Genomic DNA, 21645 nt, shown 5'->3' on the forward strand with positions numbered 1-21645 from the left:
CTTAACGGACGTATAATATTACCCAAATCAGAACGAATATTAGCAACCTTTTAATAATGCGCATATCTTTTTGTGAGACAAACCGACACCAACACTGTGCAACGTAGTTATAAATAATTAAACACGCTACAGTCACTACAAATATGCTTGAACTACATACGCACCTATACGAAAATGACGCATTTTCAATTACCTGCCCACAGCTAATCAAACTGCAACTCACACTTTGACTGTAGCAGTACAAAGAACAACATAGTTAGTGTTCTTTGGCAGTAGCATGTGCAATAGCGGCAGGATTAAAGAAATTGTAAGCCTATTTACTAGTGGGTAATAATAATACATCAAAGAAAAAATCCAGAAGAATAATATGAAACTTATATGACTGTAATGCGAGACTGCATTAAATTAAATATGAGGTACCAGTAAAACTGGTCAAATGATTGGATCAAACATAAACCGAGCTTGTACTTTTAAGCAGATCATCCATATGTATGCTTGTACATGTGTCAGCTGCTTGTAACCAGTTAGTTACAGTGTTTTTAACAGCCAATGATGATGAAAGGTCATCTGCGTATAACAGTGATGGGCTTGTTGGTAATATTCGTTTGCGACGATTTCTTTGACTGTCACTTCTCTGGGTAATTCCAGATTCATTAGCAGTATTGAACCTAAAGTACATAATGGTTTTTAGTCCCAAAGTATGGGATTTAGCTACCATAGGTAATGCATAGGTATATCAATTATATACAAAGTTTCAATGTAACTCATACGGGGCACAAGGTGCATAGAACAGGACACCCGTGTATATTGAGTGCCGTTGCCCTGCTATGCAAAAAAATATGAGTTACATTCATCCATTTATTCATTACGTTACACGCTGCTAGTTTGCCATTTAAAAACAGTCAATTATTTAATGAAAATAAAATAACATTGGAACTACAAACGTAGAATTTGAAGCATCAGCAAAGTCGATAATCTCACGCAGGGTTTCGTGCACAGATCGTGCTGTAGCTTGGACTGCTTTTCGTAAGCTGTACAAATAACAAAAGTTTATTTTAATTCATGTAAAAAGACAGGACGCAAAATTATCTCTATTCTAATTTAAAAACAAAACCAGATAAGTTAACAAATAAACTTTCTCTTTATGTCAGAGCAAACCGAAAATATGTTCACCTGTCACACTCTGTGTCATCAGTGTCTTGGTCTTCACTTGATCTATTACTGTTGTTGTTGCTATTACTGTTAGAAGATGCCCTGTACTTCATTTCATGCACTGCAGCAGATAAACCATCACTTTGCATACATAACTCAGCAATACGTGAAGTAGGTCGCCACAATAATTCAGAGCGATGTCGTAAATCATCAGTGTGGGAACCAGTTTCATCTGTAATGAATCTTACTTAATGATATTGTTGCATAAAAAAAATTGCAATAGTGTTTTTGGTGTCAGAATAGTTATGTTGGGAAAAATATTTCCATATATTTAAATGTAACTTTTCTACCCTAGCTATAAAACCGCAATTGTTGTAACATAGGTGTTCTGTTTCATACATCATGTAAGTTGCCACGTATGTAACTTTGTTCGTGATTGTTTTTCTGTATGGCTGATAATTTAGGCAACCCTATAATGCCAGACACACGCACAATGGTAGCAGTGTGGAGTAATTTAGAATTGTTGTTACAAATCCGACCAAACAGAAACATTCATAACCTTTATGCTTTGCATTAAGCTGTGATACTCCACTAATCAAGGAACCAACTTCAGCAATAAGGCTTTGTGTCCAATGTAGATATTGTTTATAATAATGGGGTGGCACGTCAGTTTCATGCGCATGCATGGAAACCTCATATAATTCCTCCTGGTATGTAGTTTGGAAAGCATCAAAATAAGTTTATGGCTTTAATAAAGAGTATTTCAATTACAATTAATATTTATACAAAAAATATAAAATAAGTTTTTTTATAAAAACAATTTAGTAGAAAATCAACATTGTTTGATATTTTTAAATCTGTTATAGTTCGACTTAAATATTAGGAAAGTTTGAAAACCCCAATACTTGCTCAAAGGAAATGCAAAACAAATGGTATGCAGTATGTTCTACATGATTACAGCTAATTAAATTCTTGATTTGAACCTTAAACCTTATACACATATCCACTAAGTTAAACATTTATAAACTAATATGAACTAAAACCAATAAACCTTACCATATCCAACCTTATCCTTGCATTTAATATTTCTTTCACTGACTTTGCTTTTAACTCAACCTTACATAAATAAATACATTTTTTAACTTTCAACTTACCAACATATGGTTTGCTTAACAGTGGTAATATTTTCATTGGCTACGGCATCAAAAGTCATAGTTATTAAAAATTTGTTTTAAAAATAATCTGGATTTTACTATTTCAACTAACTGTTTATAACATAATTATATAATGGTGCAAAACTACAAACTGTCTGCCGAATATTCGCTTGATGTTAAAGTCAAAAAACTTCCACAGTTCAATTCCTTAAATAAGTAACAAAATAACATAGTTTGAATAATTAATAGGAAAGAACATAATGCTTATGTCTCCATGTATAATAAAACTTACAAAGATCTGTTTACTTATGTATTAGATAAATATGTTACCTGCAAATCCAGACAAGATTGTAAAAGTTTCTTGACAGCTTCTGTCAGATTACCAAGCATGTCTCCTCCTTCATCTGGTACCTGGTGTGCATATGGTTGGTACATGTTAACTTGCTTATAATATGCATTTACGGTAGTGTAAGAAATAACATTTGAGTTTTATGTGGGTTAAATCAAAAAGATTTTGAATGTTCATATTTATTTACTGAACAAACAATTGCCAGATCTTTATCAGATAAATATTACAAAAATTAAACGAATATAAGCTTTATATTTTCACCTTTGACTTTTTCACCCTTTTAAGTTTTTCGATCCCACCCGACAAAGTTTTCCTCATGAAAGTATCCCCACCTTGTAAGAATGCTCGTTTGATTCGATGGCTTAACTGTGGAAGTGAATATGAAATACTGCAGCTGTAATTTAAATTCGGTGAATTTGGCCACGATCTGCTGCTCGTAAAGGGATAATTCTTTCAATAAAAAAAGTCAGAAAAAGTTCAATAAAAAATAGTCCAGCAAATAGTGTACTGCATCAAAAAATTACAGCAGAATTAAAATCACAAACCAAACACTTATGCCACATAAATAAAATTCTGGTATTTGTTTATTCTGTCTTAAAAGCAGGGATATTTGAGATTATAATCTTAGAAATAGTTGGCTTTTAATTTAAATAGAAGCTACAATGAGAAACATTCATACATTCATCAACTTACGTTCTGCTGGTGGTTCTCAGTAAACAGCGACACTTGCATGTTAGCAGCAATGGCAACAGCTCCACAATATTTGGAAATATTCGGCAGTAGTTGAATAATGTTCGTGGTTGACTCGGTCACAATTTGTTGAATGTCATTGTGGCAACCCTGGGTGTTAATGGGAAGAAATAAGTTTGTGGGTGTATGTGTCCTTGGACAAAACACTTACTTACAAATACTTCAAACCAGTAGCTGCTAATTAGTTGTCTAAACTGTCAGTCATACAGAAAAACAACTACCCACAAAGTTACATATGGGGTAACACGTAGTTAATGAAACATAACACCTGTGTTATAACGACTGTCCTTGCCACACTATGCAAGGATTAATAAGTTACATTTATGTATTGATTTGAAATATCTTATTGCAATTGGTCAAAACAGTATAAAAGGCTATTAGTGTTGGGTTTATTAAAGTTTATTAAAAATTTATTCAAACAACAAAGTATTTTATAAAATACTTCTAATATCTCTCTTACATGCAAAAGCCTCGTAATATTGTTGGTTAATTTCTTCGTAGCCTTTTGAAGTTGCATGAGTAGTGTTGATAATGATGATGAAGTGACGCATACAACATTAGTATGGTGGTGTATGAAGCCAACTATAGACACCACGTTACTTATATGTTGGCTTAGATTTAAACAATGCTCAGGGTATAATGCGGACTTGAAGTAATCTGGAAAACAAGGACAAATGGCTGTATGTATAAGTGTTACATATTTTGTCATTTTTCCAAATATAAGACAACCCATGACGTGCAGGACCACACCCATGTATAATAGAATGTGCTGTGCCTGTGCATATATAACGTTAGAGTAATGGGCCAATCTGGCCCAAATCCCAGACACAATAAACCACACATAACAAACACAGCAAATCACACAATCTACATACCATCATCTTCCTGGAACTTGTGTTGTATTTGTTGAGTGATTGACTTGATTTGTTCGAGTGAAAGAAGCATCTTATCCATGTGTGTGTCTGTGTGTTGCTCAATGCATAACACAGCTTCATCTATTTGTCTAAGAGAGGAATATTTTGTTGGGTTTGTGCAGCACTGCATATAGTCAACTTAAGGAAATATGTACATAGTACATACTTTATATAAGATGTAGGTACTGTTGCTGTAGCTTAGGTACTGCTTAAGAAAAAGGTTAGTTTTTACAAAGCCTACTTTTTACAAAGCTCCACAATGAAGGCTGCATCAATGGGACTGTGTTGAGCAATTGATGAATTCTGCTCCTTATGTAATCTCATCAGGGATTGCTGGAGGTTGGGGGAAGCTCGTGCAAGTACAAGGGAAGATAAACGACGTTTTAACTTGCGTGAAGTGCGACTGTGGGTATAGGGGCTTGGTTAATGGGGCCGACTTGCTCTTATAGAAAGGCAGGGATATTAGATTAATATGCATATTCCATGAAACAAAATTAGTTTTAAAGTATTAATACATCGCTCTAAAATTTGAAACGAAACTCTAGCTCTTTAGAATTAAGCTCATTCTTAATAATAAAAATAACTTTCATTCTATTGTATATGGGTGAGGTCCTACAGGGTTGCACATGACACCATGCATCCTAGGATTTATGCCAGGATTGGTCGCCAAAAAATAACAAAAAATCAACACAACCTACTCACCGGTTCGAGGTGGGGGTGTCCGTTATCTCTGGATTATAAACCTCCTGCCACTCATCTTTAGGATCATAGAAGATATTCTCTGTCTCCCCATCCCTCCCTCCATCCACCCCTGCATCATTATAGATCTCCCTCATCATATCCAACTTCTCCTCTAGTTTATCAACCGACCACATCGTCCAAATCCCCAACTTCATATTCTCAACTCTATAGAGAAATAAACGAATAAATTTTACCGATTTTTGCAGTTTTTTGTTACAAACAGAACTAGAGATTTTTATCATCTTTTCATTTTATTCCAAAATTTATATTCTTAACCTAAAAATGAATATTTAAAAACCATACTTTTTTTTAAGTGGGCCTATACTGTGTTGGTGCCAAGTGTGATATAGATCTAAAAGAGATTTTCTGCTAATTGTATGATCTGAAAGGAACGAGGTCTCAAATAAAAATGTGTTCAATTATGAAATCAACATTACCAAGATATCAAATAGCTTTTGAAATATTGATGTTAAACCTTTTACAATAGGAAAAAACCTGTAAACTTACTTAATATTAATAACAGTTTCCCCATCTTTCTCTACATCATGCCTGCTAAAGTTTGTTTCTTTCTTCCACTTTCTACTTATGTTGTTAGCTTCTTGTAGAAGGAGTGAGATACGTAGTGGGCTAGATGATTGACTGGCAATCACTGGGCTGTCAATTATCTCTGGAATATACAGAGTGTTTTACGTGTATTTTATTCATAGATACATGAAAATAATTGTATTTAACAGCATTTATTATGTATTTTATTCAAAGATACTCCTTAAAATAAAAAATTCTTTAGTCTGACCCTTCCATATATATTGGTCTATAAATATAAAAAAAAACAAAGAAACAAAATTGTCAGCAAAGTGAATCCACTTACTGAATGTCTTAGTTTTATTCTGCAGCCTTTCCATGTCTCGTGCTAGTTTACGAGATTCTTCTTCTAAATCTGCGAGGACTTGAGCTTTCAATCTACTGTGGCAGGTCTCCTACAGTAAACGTTATGGAGATTACATCAAAGATAATAGTTAAGCTTAATCTGGTATCCTAACTTAAACTGTGGACCCTATCAAAAGATAAAGGGTAAATATGCCAAATTTTAATGGGTCAACTGTGACCAAAATCCCATATGGAAAAGAATGTTCCACGTACATATATTGGGCCTATACAATGTAGGGGTGATGGGACAACTCTACCCCAAAATCCTAGGTCCTACGCAAGGACCTTACCTATACACAAATAATCCAAAACTCACTCTTTGTTCTTCCAACATCTTTTCCTCCATCTCTTTATTCCTCCTCCCAGCATTCACCATCATCTCAAGCGACTCTTTCTCCTCTTTTATCGTCTCCAGCTCCTGTTGGACTCGCTTGCCAGCTTTCTGTGATACAGAAGGAAGTGAGATAAATAAAAAATAACTTCTGATAAACTTACAAGTTGGGCTTGTAGGTTATCTATGGCTGATTGAAACTGACTCCTCTGTGTTGATATTTCCACCTCAGCTTCATGCTTAGCAGCTTCAATCTCGCGTAACATTTCTCGTTTCGATCGAAGTTGAGCTTCTTCCATCTCCGCCTGCATTCTGTGAAAATATTTGAGTTTTTTTTAAAACTGGAAAAATAGCAGACAGTTCTAAAAAAGTTAATCAACGCATTTTTTGGCATACTTTAGTTTACATTGCAGAATTATGCGTTTATTCTATACGTATTTTGTCCAGATTGGGCCAAGAAAAACCAAACATTTACCTGTCATTTTGTATCTGTATGAGCTCGGACTTAGCGAACTCAAAGTCCTTTCTCTCCCCAGACCCTCTCTTCTTCATGCCAGACTTTATCTCAATTGGGTTGTTCAGTCGAAAGAAATGTTCACCTCCTATTACCACTCGGTCTCCCTGGAAAAAATAAAGGAATATGCAAAAAATTGGGTGACGTTGTGTTGTTAACTATTAAAAACAGTGTCCTGATGTTGTTGCAGGTGTAACGTAATAACGCTTTTAATAAATTAATAAACGTAAAGATGAGTCGAATGACAGGGAAGCACAAATTGAAGGTAGAATCTTTCATGGCAAAAATTAGAAAAAAACTTTGTTACGACCAGTCATTTACAACTGAAAATGGGCCAAAAATAACATACACGAATAACTTATAAAATTGAAGTCAAATCTTACATGGTGTAAAGTGACAGGGTTAGTTATAAGTTCCCCATTCACATACGTCCTTGCATCAGCTATTGGTTGGATTGATACTTTCTCATTGGTGTTGGTTATCTTACAATGATGGTCTGCTATCAAGGCACCAGATAACTGGATGTCGCATTCACCACCTTTCTGTCCAACACTGTATGAAAATACATGTATTTAACACTAACAGCAGTTATTATGTGTTTTATTCATACACACATCATAAATAAACTACGTACAAGAATTTTTTTTCAACAGCATTATTACTTCCATACATAAAGGGTTACTAAAACTACATAAACTGTTATGTTGTCGTATGCAAAGGCAAGACAGGAGCAACTAACTTTTGATGAGCTGCCAAGGGAAGATCTTCTATTCATTACCATTATAGCCCTTCTTGCCTGAGACAGGCTTCAACATTTGGTTAAGTCCATACAACAACACCATTAACATTCTATTATCACCCCAAACCTTGTAGTTCCCCTCTTAATCATATACAACAACAACTCGGATAGTTGGGGGTCTTCATTCAAGTTGACGAGGTTTGGAAGTCGGTTGTCAACTTTGAACGACACACCTGCTCTCTGTGGGAGTAGGTAGGTTAATATAACAATATACATACTAATGCAGGTACATGGTTTTAGCATAGACACCTAACATGGGTATGCATCTATGCACTGGAATTGATTATAATAACCCATGTGAATAATCTGTGTGCACATAATTGGTAATATTGCACAAACTCTATGATGTGTGGAGAACTCTATACTTTGACTTTATTATTTTGTATAGACACCTAACAGCATGGTGAAAGCTGGTCTTGGTGTAAAACTTAGATGGTAAAACTTATGACGTCTAACAATAAACACTACACCCATAAAACCAACCTTAAGTTCATTAATCTCCTCAGCTTTCCTCTTCTCACTTTGCTCCAACCTCCTCCTCCATTGCTCCTGTACCTCCATCTTCTCTTGGTCCGCTGCACTCAACCTCTGCTGAAGAGCCGCAACCTCCCGTAGTGATGCCTGGTACTCCTCAGGAGCAATCTCCGTTTGACGATACGCCTCTTTCAACTTCAGGATCTCAGCTTTCAGCTCTGCAAAAAAAACACTTAAATTAAACCTGAAAATATATTGTAGTGGCTTTTGGGGTAATAGGTCAACTTTGGCCCAAATTTCACCCCCTCGGCAGTTGCAGGGAGTCACCTTTATATAATAGAACTGTTACATCAGAATTTTAGAATGAAAATTATGAGTTACAAATACATGCATATTGGGACAGAAAGAATAATTTCTATATTTTACTAAAACTAAAATTAAACTTGGCAAACCAAGTGTAATTAAAACACACTAAGAATAATCCTTACCTCGAATAACTTTTGCATTAGGATCCTCATTAACCTTTACCAAGTTAACAATGGTACGAGCTTGTTTAGCATATCGTAATGTGCTTAGTGTTTCCTCAATATGAACATTAGCAGGACTGATGGTGGCAATCATGGCTGTGCGTGAGTTACCACCCAAACTCTCACGAAGTATCCTGATGCGAATGAATAAATAAAAGCAATGAATAGTTGTGTAGGTATAGTTAAAAAAGCAAGGGCTATAAGACTACTAAGCAACTCAAGAATATAAGCAAAATTGGGTAACATTAAAATACCAGCTAAACTAGCAGAACTTATCAATAAAAAAATCATTAGTTGTACTAAACATTTTACACAACATGCATAACTGACCATGTAAGCGTAGAATCTCGATAAGGAATGAAAAGTTGTTTCCTTCTTTTTACAGCAAGTTTAGATCGAGCTGATAAAGCTGAGATCACTTTTCCCAATGTTAGTAAAGATGTGTTGATGCTCGCCCCTTCCTGTTAAATAAACACATAATTTTTCACATAACTATGAGTCTATGACAGCATAATCGCCATTAGATCTCAACCTACCACAGCAATTTGCTGCATGTGCATTTTAAGAATGCAATGTCAAAAAAACAATTTCGAATGTGTGTTAAACGGTTAGTTAAGCAGCAATTTTTAATTATACCCCAGTAGCAAATATGCCATGATAAATGTATACATATTTTGAAAATTTAATTCATATAATCATACGTATTTTAGTTATATTTATACAATATAATATTATTTTATTGGTACATCCAATACAACATAGTATGTAGTTTTTATATCATGGAAATACAGAATTCATTAAAACAAAACAAACTACCTTTAATCGTTGGCCACTAGTAGCTGACTTAGACAACCGTTCAGATCCAGCAAGATCCACCAAGTTGATTAAACTTCTCTTCACTGTTTCATGTTTCTGGCCTTCCAAATCCTCGACCTTAGCAATGTGATGAGTTAGTTGGGGGCAAAGTTTTTACAAAAATTATTAATTTATTTGTATTTATTATTCTATCTGGGTGAGGGCCTTTGTTGTGGCATACCATGTTACCTGGAATTTAGCCAAGAAATTTCTATTTACAATTTAATTTAGGAGGTCCTATGATCAGGCACAACCTTGGATCTGGTAATTGCACCAGAGTTGGTCATGAGATGGTAATTACTTACTAAAAAAATGGTACATATTAAAACATTGAACTAAAGAAAAAATTCAAACATTGAAACATAATAGACCATTAATCATAGCTAAGTAAATTGTGATTATGTCAAAATGTTGATACTTATAACAAAAGTTAGTAAGACACTTACTGTTGTTTCTTCCATAGTAATGGTGAACACTGAATGAGAGCGACTACTTTTATCATTCATCCCCGTAGCAGCAGTCGCTCGTTGTCGATTACCGACCTCCAACCATGCTTGGACATCATTGAACGATGTAACAATGAAACTAGAAAGTAGTTTGTTACTTCTGCTACCAAGAATAATGTAAAATAGTTTTTATTTGTCTTATATATTTTAATTTGGTCCTGACAAAGAAATCCCTTACATTTTTTTTGTTTATCTGGTATGTAAAAAGTTAATTTAAATCGTTTTGTCGGACATGTGGCAAGACTTTATCAGAGATTGATCCTACAACACAAAGTATATATTTAAATATATATGTGTGTTAAAGACAAAGTTGGAATAAACTCTCTGTTTTATACACCAGATAGGCTGAAAAGATATTAATCTGGAAAGTCTATCTTTGATAAATCAAGTCATGACTCATAGGCTACTCCATTGACTTAAGTACATCTTAGAAGTTGGAAATATCAACTCTTGGAATTTAATTCATGACTGTTTACATAGGAAAGGGTATTTGAAGTAATAATAAAAAAGTGAATGAACAATGTAGTTCATGGCAACGCAAACAAAGTGCTCTATTATTAACTTTACTGAGCAATGAGCATATATTCTATCACTCATGTGTTGAAACTATTTAAAGTGACATTAAATATGTAACATACACAGTCATAACTCTGGGTAACACCCTACTTTTGAAACAGGGGTGACAATGACATTGAAAAATTTTCACCTTTTTAGTTCAAAAGTTTACTGATTAATGCAGTGTAGAAAAATGTACAGTGGGCCTACCTACCCTGGTTTAGCGTATATGGTTTGAAGCTTATTATTAAACTCACATGTGTGGGTTTACCAACCCTCATATATCATAGTAAATTAAAAGCAATGTTGAGTCCACTTACTTTGAAAGTCCTTCAACATAAGGGCCATGGTCTGGGTGTTCTCGCACACGCAACTATCATAAAACATGATTTTATTAAATGATATATTTATGAACGCCATCATATTTTTTTGGAAATGTTTCATTGCATGAAGCATTTGTTAAACTTTTTATTGAAAATTAATGCTGAGTGACTTCTAATACATAAAACCAACAGTGTATAATTACATCGATATTTGATATAAGACAAATTGACAAGCCTAAAATATTCAGTAGCTCATAGGAGAATAAATCAAATTTATAATCCTAAATACTCTAACTATTAAAATATAACCATATATTTGCAATAAAATACCATAATAGCCAAATTTAAATTAGTAATTTAGTACAACTTTTGTACATACACTTACATTTGGTTTCGCAGCAGCATTATCCACGTCTGCTACTGAGTTGGAGTTAGCAGATGAAGTCAACAGATCATGAATCTTCTCGTTATATATTTCAAAATAACTCACTTGGATGTGGTAGCTTATCTAAAGTAAAATTAAATTAGCCTATTCATTAAAAAAACTCGAAGCTTATCTAAGAAGATAAAAATTTAATTTTCCCCAGCTATGTAAGTAAATGACGGGATTTCCCCCAGCTATTATGGTAACTATTTTTGTAGGGGATAAATTATAGCAATTAGCTGGAAAAATTCGTCAACACTTACATTTTTCTGTCGTTGTGACTTTTTACGAGCAGTAGAAAACATCTCGTCGCAAAATCTTGGGACTAATCCACTGTCTTCACCCAAACCCATGATGCTGAAAATGACAAGTTATTATAAGTGGATAGTCAAGATTATCATACTGTTAAAAATGCTGAAAACGATTTAAAAAAGATATGACGTCAATGTTTAGCATTTAAAAAATCATTAAATTGATTGCAAAATATATAACTCACGTGTACGATTTCCCACTCCCTGTTTGTCCGTAAGCAAACAAACAAGTATTGTATCCGTCGAATGCTGCGCTTAATAGGGGCTTGGCTACTTTCTGATACACTACTTTTTGTGATGCAAACTCACCTAGAATACAGAATTATAAATGAATGAATAAATGTAACTTCTTATCCTCACTAGCCGGAAAAAAATTATAATCACAAAGGTAAACTAAATCCATTTGTAGGTGTAATATTTTTTAATGTGTAGTAATATTGCTAAATACAGTAAAACTATCACTAAATTGCAGTAAAAAAGCAAAAAATATATGATATCATCCCTTTTACAAAATTTACCCATTACACCAACATAGGTTGACATAAAGATTTATTCCTTACCATTCTTTTTGTCTGTTGACCAGAATGAATAGTCGTACACAAACGCATGTTCTGTTGCGCCATCTTTAACCACAGTTTCATTGCCATTCATGTAAACTGCTTGCTTTGATTCCTCTTCTATTTCCCTGTGAGAATACAGAAAGTAAATACTTTAGTTTTGTTCAATGAGGTTTTTAACAAATCTTACCTTTGACTAAAGGGTCGTACTCTCACAGCAACAGTGACGCTGAAATCTTTTGCACTTACATCTTCCAAGCATACTGTGACAAAGTAAACACCAATTCAAAAACATAATGTACCACTGCTTACACATAGGACATAGGCAATCGAATTAATGCTATAATACCTGTATGATAATAGCAATACAATTATCTGTCCATACGACACATACATATGTAAAACTACACATTACCTGATTGGCGACTTTTCCTTCTACTCAGGTTACCGAATGACTTTTGATCAAACACACTGATTAAGCTTTTGCGTACAGGTTTCACAGCAGAATTCACTTCCGTTTCTTTTTTCACAAGGTTTGGTTTACCAGTTGACTCCTGTGAAGATTAAAGTAAGAGAAATGAGAGTTTTGCACATTTGCAGTTATAATTATGCATGATAGGCCAATGTGCTACTAGATTAAAAAGTTAGTCTTTTTACATTTTTTTGCTGCAAACCCAAAATGTTGTGCATTTTTTTAAAAACTCTTCATTTGTCATACCATGGATCATACAACAGATTTACCTGCAGATTATGCACAGCATGCCGAACAACATCTTTAGGGATTTTCTTATAACTTGGGCTAGACGCAGCGGCTGTATCAAACGTAACTTTGTTTGGAAGGTGCAATAACGGGCTTTTACCAGTAACAGGAGCAGAGATTGGTCTTCCTGGTGTTACAACTTTTTTTGATGAACTTGGTGGTGCTTTACGTTGCTTAGGAGATTGGGCAGTTGCGTTCATTAAGGTCTTGTTTTGGTTAATATGGGTTGAATCATGAACTTGGGATTTGCGAGGTGACGAAGCAAGCCCATCAGCAGTTTTGCCCAAAAACATGGCGGCAGATGAAGTTCTTGGTCTTGACACTTTCTGTGGTTTTGATTCTTTTTCTGACCCTTCCTTCGCAGCTGAATTTGATGCCATTTTAGCTTTAGAAACTGATTTTAAGGGACTGTTTACACCCTTTTGCTCCAGCTTGTCTTTTGTACTACCTTTTCCAGCATGACCGGAACTTGTCATATTGACTTCCAACTTACTGGATATAAGGACAGGCTTAGGCAACAGCCTAGCCTTAGCACTTTCATTTTTCACCTTTGTTTCATTGCTTGGTTTTGCAGCAACTTGTGATTTCAATTTGATTACTGGATGAGTAGTAACATTATTATTTTCTTTGTCAATTTTTAGCACTGTCTTTTTACCAGCTCTTTGGTGCAAGGAATGTGCTGAACTAGACATCCTGTATTTTAAAATAGAAGTTTTGTTTATATGTACGTAAGTTTGTTTTACGGTAATTTTGCTTGAATAAATAAAAAAAGTAAAAAGAAATGCTCCACTGTAATGTAACTATTTGTTTTCCATTGCCTAAATTAATCCAGCGTTATTACAGCTAATACGCCATTAAATAATAATATAAGTTATAGCTCATTTGTTACAACTATGAAAAGGTAAACGTATGCTGTATGAAACTGCAACTTGCTCATCCCGTTTACCATACAAATAATGAAAGTTGTGGTAACTTTACGGCATTAAATTTCATGTATTAAACTAAACTAAACCCTATGTTCAATGTACACAATATTGTCTGGTAACCTAGCGCTTACTCAAACAAAACTCGCGCTTTCGCTATGTTGTCACGTGATAGTCGTTTGACCAATAAAATTAGAGTGAACTCGACAGGCGGGGATTTCGATTTGTTATGCTGTTGAATATGAATGAATGTAACTTATTTATCCCGGTTTTCTGGAGACGTTAATACGTTTTACATTTACAAATCTTGTGTTTATGTTGGTAACGGGTGTATTCAACTAGTTTATTTTAAACTGCAGACTGATTTAATCTGTTGCATATATATTAGTTGCATGGATGTTGTTTGTTTTATTACCACATGTAAAGAGATTAAAACCAATATTTGGCACATGCTACATTTTCGGACCTTACTAAACAACTACAAACTAAAAAAATATCAAACTGGCCGTATATTGGTCTCTGCTCCAATAAGGTTGTTTTGGTGATATACACAGTTAACTTATATAAACACTCATACATTTCTAGAAATTCTCTCCGAGATATCTTATTAACTCTTCATTAAAGAAATCAAACAAAACAATAATCAACAGCATTTTATATTAACACAACAAGAACTAGTTCAATTTAACACAAAATTATGCAATTATTAATCATAAAACTTTACATAACTTGAACTCCTATTTAAAAATTAAAATCACAGTAAAAATTTTAAAGACTTAAGTGCAAGTAAGCTGATTTGGGTTTTGACCAATATACCATAAATTTCTTTATCTCTTTAACTACAGGAACAAAGCTCAGATTGTATATATTAGGTATAGAAGCAGGTTTTCGAATGTACAGACACACGAGTTGTACCACTGTCAGGAACTGTGCATGATACACTGACCAAGTTTGTGCCCAAGAGAAAATCCATGGTTATTACCTAAGAAAATAACTTGATTTAGCTCTTTGAAAACTTTAACGAAGACTAAAATATAAAAACATCGAGGATAAGGGAATCAAAAGGAAAACAACCGTCAATAAAACACGCTATATGAATAAAAAGTATCGGAAGGAGCATCAGTTTAAAAGGGTGGCTGTTGAACCCAACATGTGTAATGATAAAAGATTAAGTATAATTGAACAATTGCATTTACCTCTGTTGGCTTTCCTTGTAAATCAATGAGAAAATTACCATCTTTTATTTCAACACCTGTAATTCTTCTGGATGAAACTGGAACCCATTTTTCTCGCTCCCCAAGTATTACAAGGGTAGAATTTCTACAAATAAAATGTAGATATTTTTAATTTATAATAAATTTCAAACTGTAAAAAAAATGCAAAAACCTGGTTAAGTCCTTGTGTACGTGGCCGAAGATACACAAAATGTTCGTCGTTATAACATGCTTATAGATAAAAATGAAACACAAAATTTATATATTGACCATAACATAAAACATAAGCATTAAAAAGCTCTCTGTTTACCCCATGGAAACAACTGGAGACAAATGCCATAGCTGAAAATCTTTAACACCACATTTAGGAACAGATAACATTCCTGTGGCATCTACATCATATATCTTGGTATCCGTGCCAGGGTGACCTTGAAACGCTTTGTACATTTTGGTTTCCATCTAAGATGTAAGAATCATATAAATTTAAATGCTGTTTTGTCTGCATTTTATACCTGGTTTTCATACAAAAACTTACATTTATTTCGTCCAAGTACATTGCAGAGGGTGCCACACTGTACTCAGATGTGGTCAAATCAGTAATCAACACTATACCAAACCTTAGCATGAACTGCTTGGCAGATGAATACACATGTATGTCTGAGTATGTTGTATAAACCTCTGCTTCAGCATTTGCTGCCCCTAAAACATTAAATACACTTTTCCAACAGTTGCAGAACATGAACAACTTTATAAATTCAAAAATGAATGTAACTTATTTTTCCTTACATGGCAGGTCAACGACAGTCTTATAACACAGGTGTTGTGTTTCATACACCTCGTGCCACTTACAAGTTACTAGAATAAACCAATTAAAAACAATAAAGAGTACTTTTAAATATGATTTGTTTAGGCAGATCGGTGTAAAACGCAAGTTATTTTCCCCTTTCCATAGTTTATTTTTTGTTATTTATATTTAGTTATATGTTCTTCCTTTTACAAACTATATATATTTCTCTTTCCATACCTTCCATAGCAGGGAAAGCAAGTTTCAAAATTGTTTCATCTGTTGAGGTTATTGGTCGAGATGGTTTTAATATTAAACCATCAAGTCGACAACATTTCATGAGAAGGTTCCTATCGGTATTTCCTTTGATAAAGAATTAAAAATCAACCAGAGTTATAGATTTATCGAACAATGTTTAAGGCTGTTAGAGAAAAAACAACTTATGTTATACATAAATGGCTCATGAATGTTTAAAACAATGACTATATTTTGTCTCTTTGATTGATCACGAAGATTAAGTAAAGTACAAAAGGGAATAGATGGGAAGTAGCTATATCGACAGTCAATATAACACATATTAGTAACTTAAAATTAGACATTATACAATTTATAACTGTTTTAACCTGTGGTGCATAAAACATTAAACAAATTTCATGAACCTACCAATTCCATCACTTGGACCTACTGGACCTTTGCTGAGAGTAGATATTGCTGCTTGTAGTGCAGTATTGGGTTCTGTAGATAACCTGTATGGTGAACCAGATTGTACAGTTGTGGTCCAGAATGTGTCTTTGTATGGGGCAACATATAGGGCATGAGCAAACATGGAGGTTACACCAATCTTCCACTGACTGTTACCGGGGTGATAGTCTCCACTAACTCTGGCCTGATGGGTAAAATGAAGCAGTTTAATGCTAAAATATTTGCTTGAATTCAGGTTTGTAGTAATACAAACTTACAAATGCCTATACACAATGTGATACCCCAAATTTATCACACATCCTCAATAATAGCAGCGTCAAGCCGTGAACCGGTAACCTCTGAGCTAGCAGCAGGTGCGTTAACCACTGTGTCATGGCACTGGATAAATGTACAAAAACACTTTCAAGAACAACCGGGAAACCTGTGTGACAGCCTGTATTTCAACACTCTGCATAATATGACGTGGAAGTGCCATACAATATTGTATTGTGACATCACACTCTGATGCAGCCTCACCCATCTCCTTCAGCCAGTTGTTCGCAACTGTCACGTTACTTCTTGTTATCTGTGGTATAATGGATGAAACAACTTTTAGCTGTGGTTTTCATACTTTACACATTTCTGATGTAGGATCACCAGGAAGTGTGTAAAACTTGAAAAATAGCACCAAAGGCATTTACACAAAAGCATATATAAAGTTTGGATAAACATATACAATACTATACGCCACACCAACCTTAAGGTCCAAAAACTCTCGATCCAACCAATCTTGCTCATAAGTTATAAGACCCCGAGTTTTGCTGGACCTAATCAAGTCTTTCCAGAAGTTCTAGAACCATAAGCAAACACTGATTGAGAATTTAAAGTAGTTAACATTTGGGTGGCAAGAAAATAAAAGAGTGTCAGATTATGAGTTGGTTAAAGTTGTATCCTATGTGGGTGAGGTCCTTGCCGTGCACATTATCCCGGTTATAATCTAATGGTAAATGTTAATGATAGTCAATAAAATTTTTGTTAACACAGCAAAAAAAATACCGTATCCGCTGGAATAGCCTTTTCTGTTTCCACATAGAAATTATATTTTCCCCCATTCTGCTTTGCATATGTTGTATCTGAGGACCAATATCGATTATGGGCAACCACAGGAAAACCAGTGTCTTCATATAATTTGCTGCAATACAAAATATGTAAATGAACATGAGATTTTACCTTCTTTGTTCCTTTAACTTTGATGCTCCACAAAATGTACTTTACAAAGTATAGACAATTTTCTTCATAGTTTAAATAAAACAACTTTTTTGTATTTTTTTTTAATTTATTCACAGTACCATAAAAATGTTAAAACAATGTCCTAATATTTTTAATAAATGAAATTATTATAAAATATATACAAATTATTTTTGGTAATTTTAATAAAATAAATTAACATTCACTTACTCCATTCCATTTGGAAATATGTCGGGTCTAGACGTCCAGTTTTTCACCCCATTACCTATACCCTTGTAATACCACCATGAGTCATATTGTAAGTAACCATATGGGATGTCTTTAGATGCCGCATATGCAACTACATCCAGCATAGTGACATCATATGTCTTGTTTGGCTCAGTCTTATAATAGTAGTAAGCACCTGTGGTTGTAAATGGCTGTATAAATAACAAAGCAAATAGTACGGTAGATTGGGGTAAGATGGTTCATGTTTTCATTTATCATTTATAGTAGGTTGAGCCAGGGGTAAAATGAGCTAGTTTTTCATGTCATTTTCTGCTTCCAATCAATAGTAAAAAAGAATGTTTACAGAGTTATAAAACCGTTTACTCACGAGTTACGACTCTAAACGAACTTGTTAATTGTCAAAACATGATTAAGTAATATGGCATGGTATATGCAAGGTTGTAATGGTAATTTAAACCCAATATACACCGCATTCATATAAACAGTAAACCAACCATTATCTGTGTAGTAACCAAGGTAGTTAATGCTAAAGTCTGCCTCCATTAATGAGCTCTTCTTGTGGTACTTGGTGGTAAGAACTTGACCCCAGTTTTCTACAGCTTGGTTGATACCACTATCACTGTAGTAAAGAATGGTGTCCACCTGTAATAAGAGCAGGATTTAATCACATGAAGACTTAAAATAAATGTATATATGAAAAAAATGTAAGTTATGGGTCGTTTTTAAACCAAAAGGAGAGGAATATTACCTACCACAGTTGTTATAACACGGGTGTTCCGTTTCATACAATTTATGCCCACTTACATTACCATGTTTGTAACACCAACTTACCTGATAATGCATTGGTATCTCAGTGACATCTCCCATCACACCAAACCTAACCACACCAGACTTTGTGTCATATTGCATGTTGTGTGACATGAAACTACTGAACGATGACATCACAACTGTGTTACCACGATCGTCAAACAGAACAAGAGGTCCGGCACGTAAACCACCTCGAATCCTACCATCTCCAGTCTTTATGCTGTTGTAAATATAGACTATTAAAGCCATGTTGTGCAGTATATAATATACTTAGAAAATAGAAATAGAGGTATTCTTGCTATGTGATAAATCACTGAAATATAATGTATTTTATGTATACATAGTACTGTGTTGTAAGATGTATACCCTTAGCACATCATATTCTATATTTCCTAATGCGGATAAACAACCTGATCCCAATCTACTATATTGCTCGAATTTAGATAACGTTATAAATAAAGGTGTTGCTAAATTACTTTTGAGTATTAAAGCTTATTATCCACATTGTTTTAACCAACACCAGCTACTTACTCTCCTATTACATAAGCAAATCCCACCATGTCCCCATACATGTTAAGATAGCCAAGGTTGGATGTGGTGTTGGTGTGAGCAATATGAAAACTTGGGAAACTTGAAAGAACATCTTCAAGGTAAGAAACATTGCAGCCTTTGACTCCAGTTGGGAAGGTCTGTGTATATATTGTTATTGTATTATGTTGTTAGAAGAAAAAAGTTTTAACAAAAATGATATTTATCCGTTCGAACAGGATATGAAATCCAGAACAGAGTCACACTGTTTGTACGACAAAAGCAGTCTGGGTGTTGTAATAGGCCAAGCTTTGCCTAAATCCTGGGTTGCATGGCATACCTTACTTTAGTAGCTCACCCATATAGAATAGAATGTGCATATACAATGTATGGGTAATAGGACAAATCTGACCTAAATCCTAGGTCCTTGACAAGTACCTTATGAAAAGAAGGATAACAGTTTTGCTTAACCATTAACAAAAGATCTTATCCCACTTAAATGCACTAAAGCAAGAGAAATCAACTAGAATAAACTCACCTGTGTAAAGCGAACATATTCCCCTCCATTATAGATGGCTATTTGAGCTGACATCCTAGTTGAACCAGCCACATAATCGTAAACTGTTCCCTCATAAGTACCTGTGGCATCTCCACCTGATATTGCCTTGGCTCCTGTAGTTAGATATGGATAGTGGTTATAACACAGTTGTTATGTTTCACACACCCCATGCCAGTCGGGAGCAAACTTACATCAAATGCAATACATTAACAAATAAGTTACATTCATACCTACTAATAATCCCGTAAAAGATTAAAAACGCACACATCTTTAAAGAATAAAAACCCAACCTGAAAGTTTCAATGAAGCATCTTCACTGCCATATTTCTTTCCATTAGATTGTAGAAACAAGTCAGCACTGTTTAACGTGAAGTGATCTTGGTCCATACCAGCATGGAAGGAATATGAACCATCATCTTTTATTGACCAGGTAAGCTTGCTTCCAATGTCTAACAAATACAAGGTGCTAGTCAAGAATCCTCACTAAACATCATCGGCCTATGTAACTACTAAACCCTCAAATTGGATTTATTTTATTTATTAATTTTAATCTACTTCTAACAATTTAGGCGATTCCATATTTAAGGGAAAGTCCCATTAGAAGGGGAATTCCTGAATTCCTAAACCTTTAAATGCAAAATAATCCCAAACCACGTTGTCCCAAACATACCACTCTACTAAAACATTATCTTTACAATTCCTTAAGCAAGCTTGTATTGAACACGTTATGCTCGTTGGGCAAATACAAATGGTTGTATTTCATTTGCGCTTTAAACACGATTCTCGTGACCTATGATAATTTGTTCTACGCTGACAAACAATAAATCACTGATTAAATTGTCAAATCTAACCCACCCTATAGTTTATATTGCCTTGCAAAGGGTGCAATACATGATAAGGTACTGCTGATAAACCAACATTCATAACATACAGACAAATTGCCTCGAGTGTGTAAATTATTTTTTTTGCAATGTCTTTTTTGTTTAAAATTTTGTCGTGCCTATGTTTTATCATTTTAAAAAAGGTAAAATAAATTACGTATTATTTTATAATCAGTCTGAGATCTGTATATAGCTTATGCATAAATACAGGCCCTATATAGCTTCGCATACACACTTTTACTCCAGTAGTTTTTTAATGGCGTGTTATTAACGACTGGCGTTTTGCTGCTAATTCCCTTTGCTGTATCTGATTTTTGTAACCGTATTCGAACAGATAAATAAACCTAAAGTTATGTTCTGAATTTATCTAAAACAACGGTAACTCAGCTGCGTGGTAAGCTTAAAACATAACTCACCTGTTTTCAAGGGTAGACCCTGCGAGAGAAGTAAACACCCGAACAATACTGAAAGTTTATAAATACTCTCCATCTTACGCACTAGCAAACTCGGAATAAACTTTGCAATCAAAGTTCGTAACTGCAAACGAATGCAGCGCACGGTTTGTTAATCATTAAACATTAAGTGAGTGGGGGTTAATACTATGGCAGGGCAACTGCAGGCGTTATAACACGGGTGTTCTATTCCATAGCCTACACCTCGCCCTTGCTTAAAAGTTATCACGTATGTAACTTTGTGTGTAATTATTACAACTATAGGGACCAGGGTTGAAGCGATTGCTTATAGCGTCCTGCACCAAGGACATACATACCACAATGGTAGCCGCGACGGGCGTTGAACACGAACACCCTGGGCTATGGTAGCCGCGACGGGCGTTGAACACGAACACTCTGGGCTACAGACAAAACAAA

At 34.6% G+C, this 21645-nt stretch overlaps 4 protein-coding genes across 6 annotated transcripts in view; all 4 read right to left on the bottom strand.

Moving 5' to 3' along the window:
- LOC149731705 (UDP-N-acetylhexosamine pyrophosphorylase-like) overlaps window positions 1-21645 on the bottom strand; it is a 145015-nt gene that overhangs the window by 14444 nt on the left and 108926 nt on the right. The gene's annotated exons all lie outside the window — the stretch shown is intronic.
- The window catches only part of LOC149731706 (palmitoyltransferase ZDHHC12-B-like), a 137509-nt gene that overhangs the window by 6938 nt on the left and 108926 nt on the right, over window positions 1-21645 (bottom strand). The gene's annotated exons all lie outside the window — the stretch shown is intronic.
- On the bottom strand, window positions 36-13779 carry LOC149731708 (kinesin-like protein KIF14). Of its 2 annotated transcripts, XM_089884227.1 has the most exons (32): window positions 12905-13779; window positions 12579-12717; window positions 12354-12426; window positions 12167-12291; window positions 11792-11915; window positions 11559-11652; window positions 11257-11379; window positions 10869-10921; window positions 9934-10072; window positions 9449-9565; window positions 8963-9093; window positions 8594-8766; window positions 8115-8323; window positions 7699-7811; window positions 7216-7384; window positions 6794-6939; window positions 6483-6630; window positions 6304-6429; window positions 5929-6037; window positions 5568-5727; window positions 5022-5225; window positions 4561-4722; window positions 4281-4408; window positions 3866-4062; window positions 3349-3495; window positions 2917-3021; window positions 2637-2717; window positions 2209-2268; window positions 1712-1859; window positions 1174-1384; window positions 945-1031; window positions 36-668 (listed from the first exon to the last, which is right to left on the bottom strand). In XM_089884227.1, the coding sequence occupies exons 1-32, from the start codon at window positions 13613-13615 to the stop codon at window positions 446-448; spliced, it is 4935 nt and encodes a 1644-aa protein (XP_089740353.1). In that variant the 5' UTR covers window positions 13616-13779; the 3' UTR covers window positions 36-445. The 2 variants fall into 2 exon arrangements, with proteins under 2 accessions (XP_089740353.1, XP_089740354.1); XM_089884228.1 differs by lacking the exon at window positions 2209-2268 and having other exon boundaries at window positions 12905-13776.
- LOC149731709 (uncharacterized) lies at window positions 14235-21513 on the bottom strand. Of its 2 annotated transcripts, none has more exons than XM_089884278.1 (16): window positions 21193-21513; window positions 20186-20344; window positions 19875-20008; window positions 19340-19497; window positions 18833-19028; window positions 18496-18643; window positions 17984-18176; window positions 17582-17717; window positions 17283-17375; window positions 16968-17111; window positions 16508-16730; window positions 16085-16207; window positions 15596-15759; window positions 15371-15519; window positions 15043-15166; window positions 14235-14828 (listed from the first exon to the last, which is right to left on the bottom strand). In XM_089884278.1, the coding sequence occupies exons 1-16, from the start codon at window positions 21263-21265 to the stop codon at window positions 14715-14717; spliced, it is 2331 nt and encodes a 776-aa protein (XP_089740404.1). In that variant the 5' UTR covers window positions 21266-21513; the 3' UTR covers window positions 14235-14714. The 2 variants fall into 2 exon arrangements, with proteins under 2 accessions (XP_089740404.1, XP_089740405.1); XM_089884279.1 differs by lacking the exon at window positions 21193-21513 and adding an exon at window positions 20566-20681.

Source organism: Ciona robusta, chromosome 9 (genome assembly GCF_009617815.1).
Source record: "Ciona robusta chromosome 9, ASM961781v2".
Classification (NCBI taxonomy): Eukaryota; Metazoa; Chordata; class Ascidiacea; order Phlebobranchia; family Cionidae; genus Ciona; species Ciona robusta.

Bases quoted from the DNA above. Each gene is read 5' to 3' on its own strand.
- LOC149731709 (XM_089884278.1), bottom strand. From the start codon at position 21,265: ATGGAGAGTATTTATAAACTTTCAGTATTGTTCGGGTGTTTACTTCTC. The intron at 19,029-19,339 runs GTAAGTAGCTGG...TATTTACAACAG, and splicing joins TTTGCTTATGTAATAGGAGA to CATAAAGACTGGAGATGGTA. The intron at 16,731-16,967 runs GTTTCCCGGTTG...TTTACCCATCAG, and splicing joins AAATACAGGCTGTCACACAG to GCCAGAGTTAGTGGAGACTA.
- LOC149731708 (XM_089884227.1), bottom strand. From the start codon at position 13,615: ATGTCTAGTTCAGCACATTCCTTGCACCAAAGAGCTGGTAAAAAGACA. The intron at 12,292-12,353 runs GTAAGATTTGTT...GTATTCTCACAG, and splicing joins GTACGACCCTTTAGTCAAAG to GGAAATAGAAGAGGAATCAA. The intron at 5,226-5,567 runs GTAAGTTTACAG...ATTTCTCTATAG, and splicing joins GAAACTGTTATTAATATTAA to AGTTGAGAATATGAAGTTGG.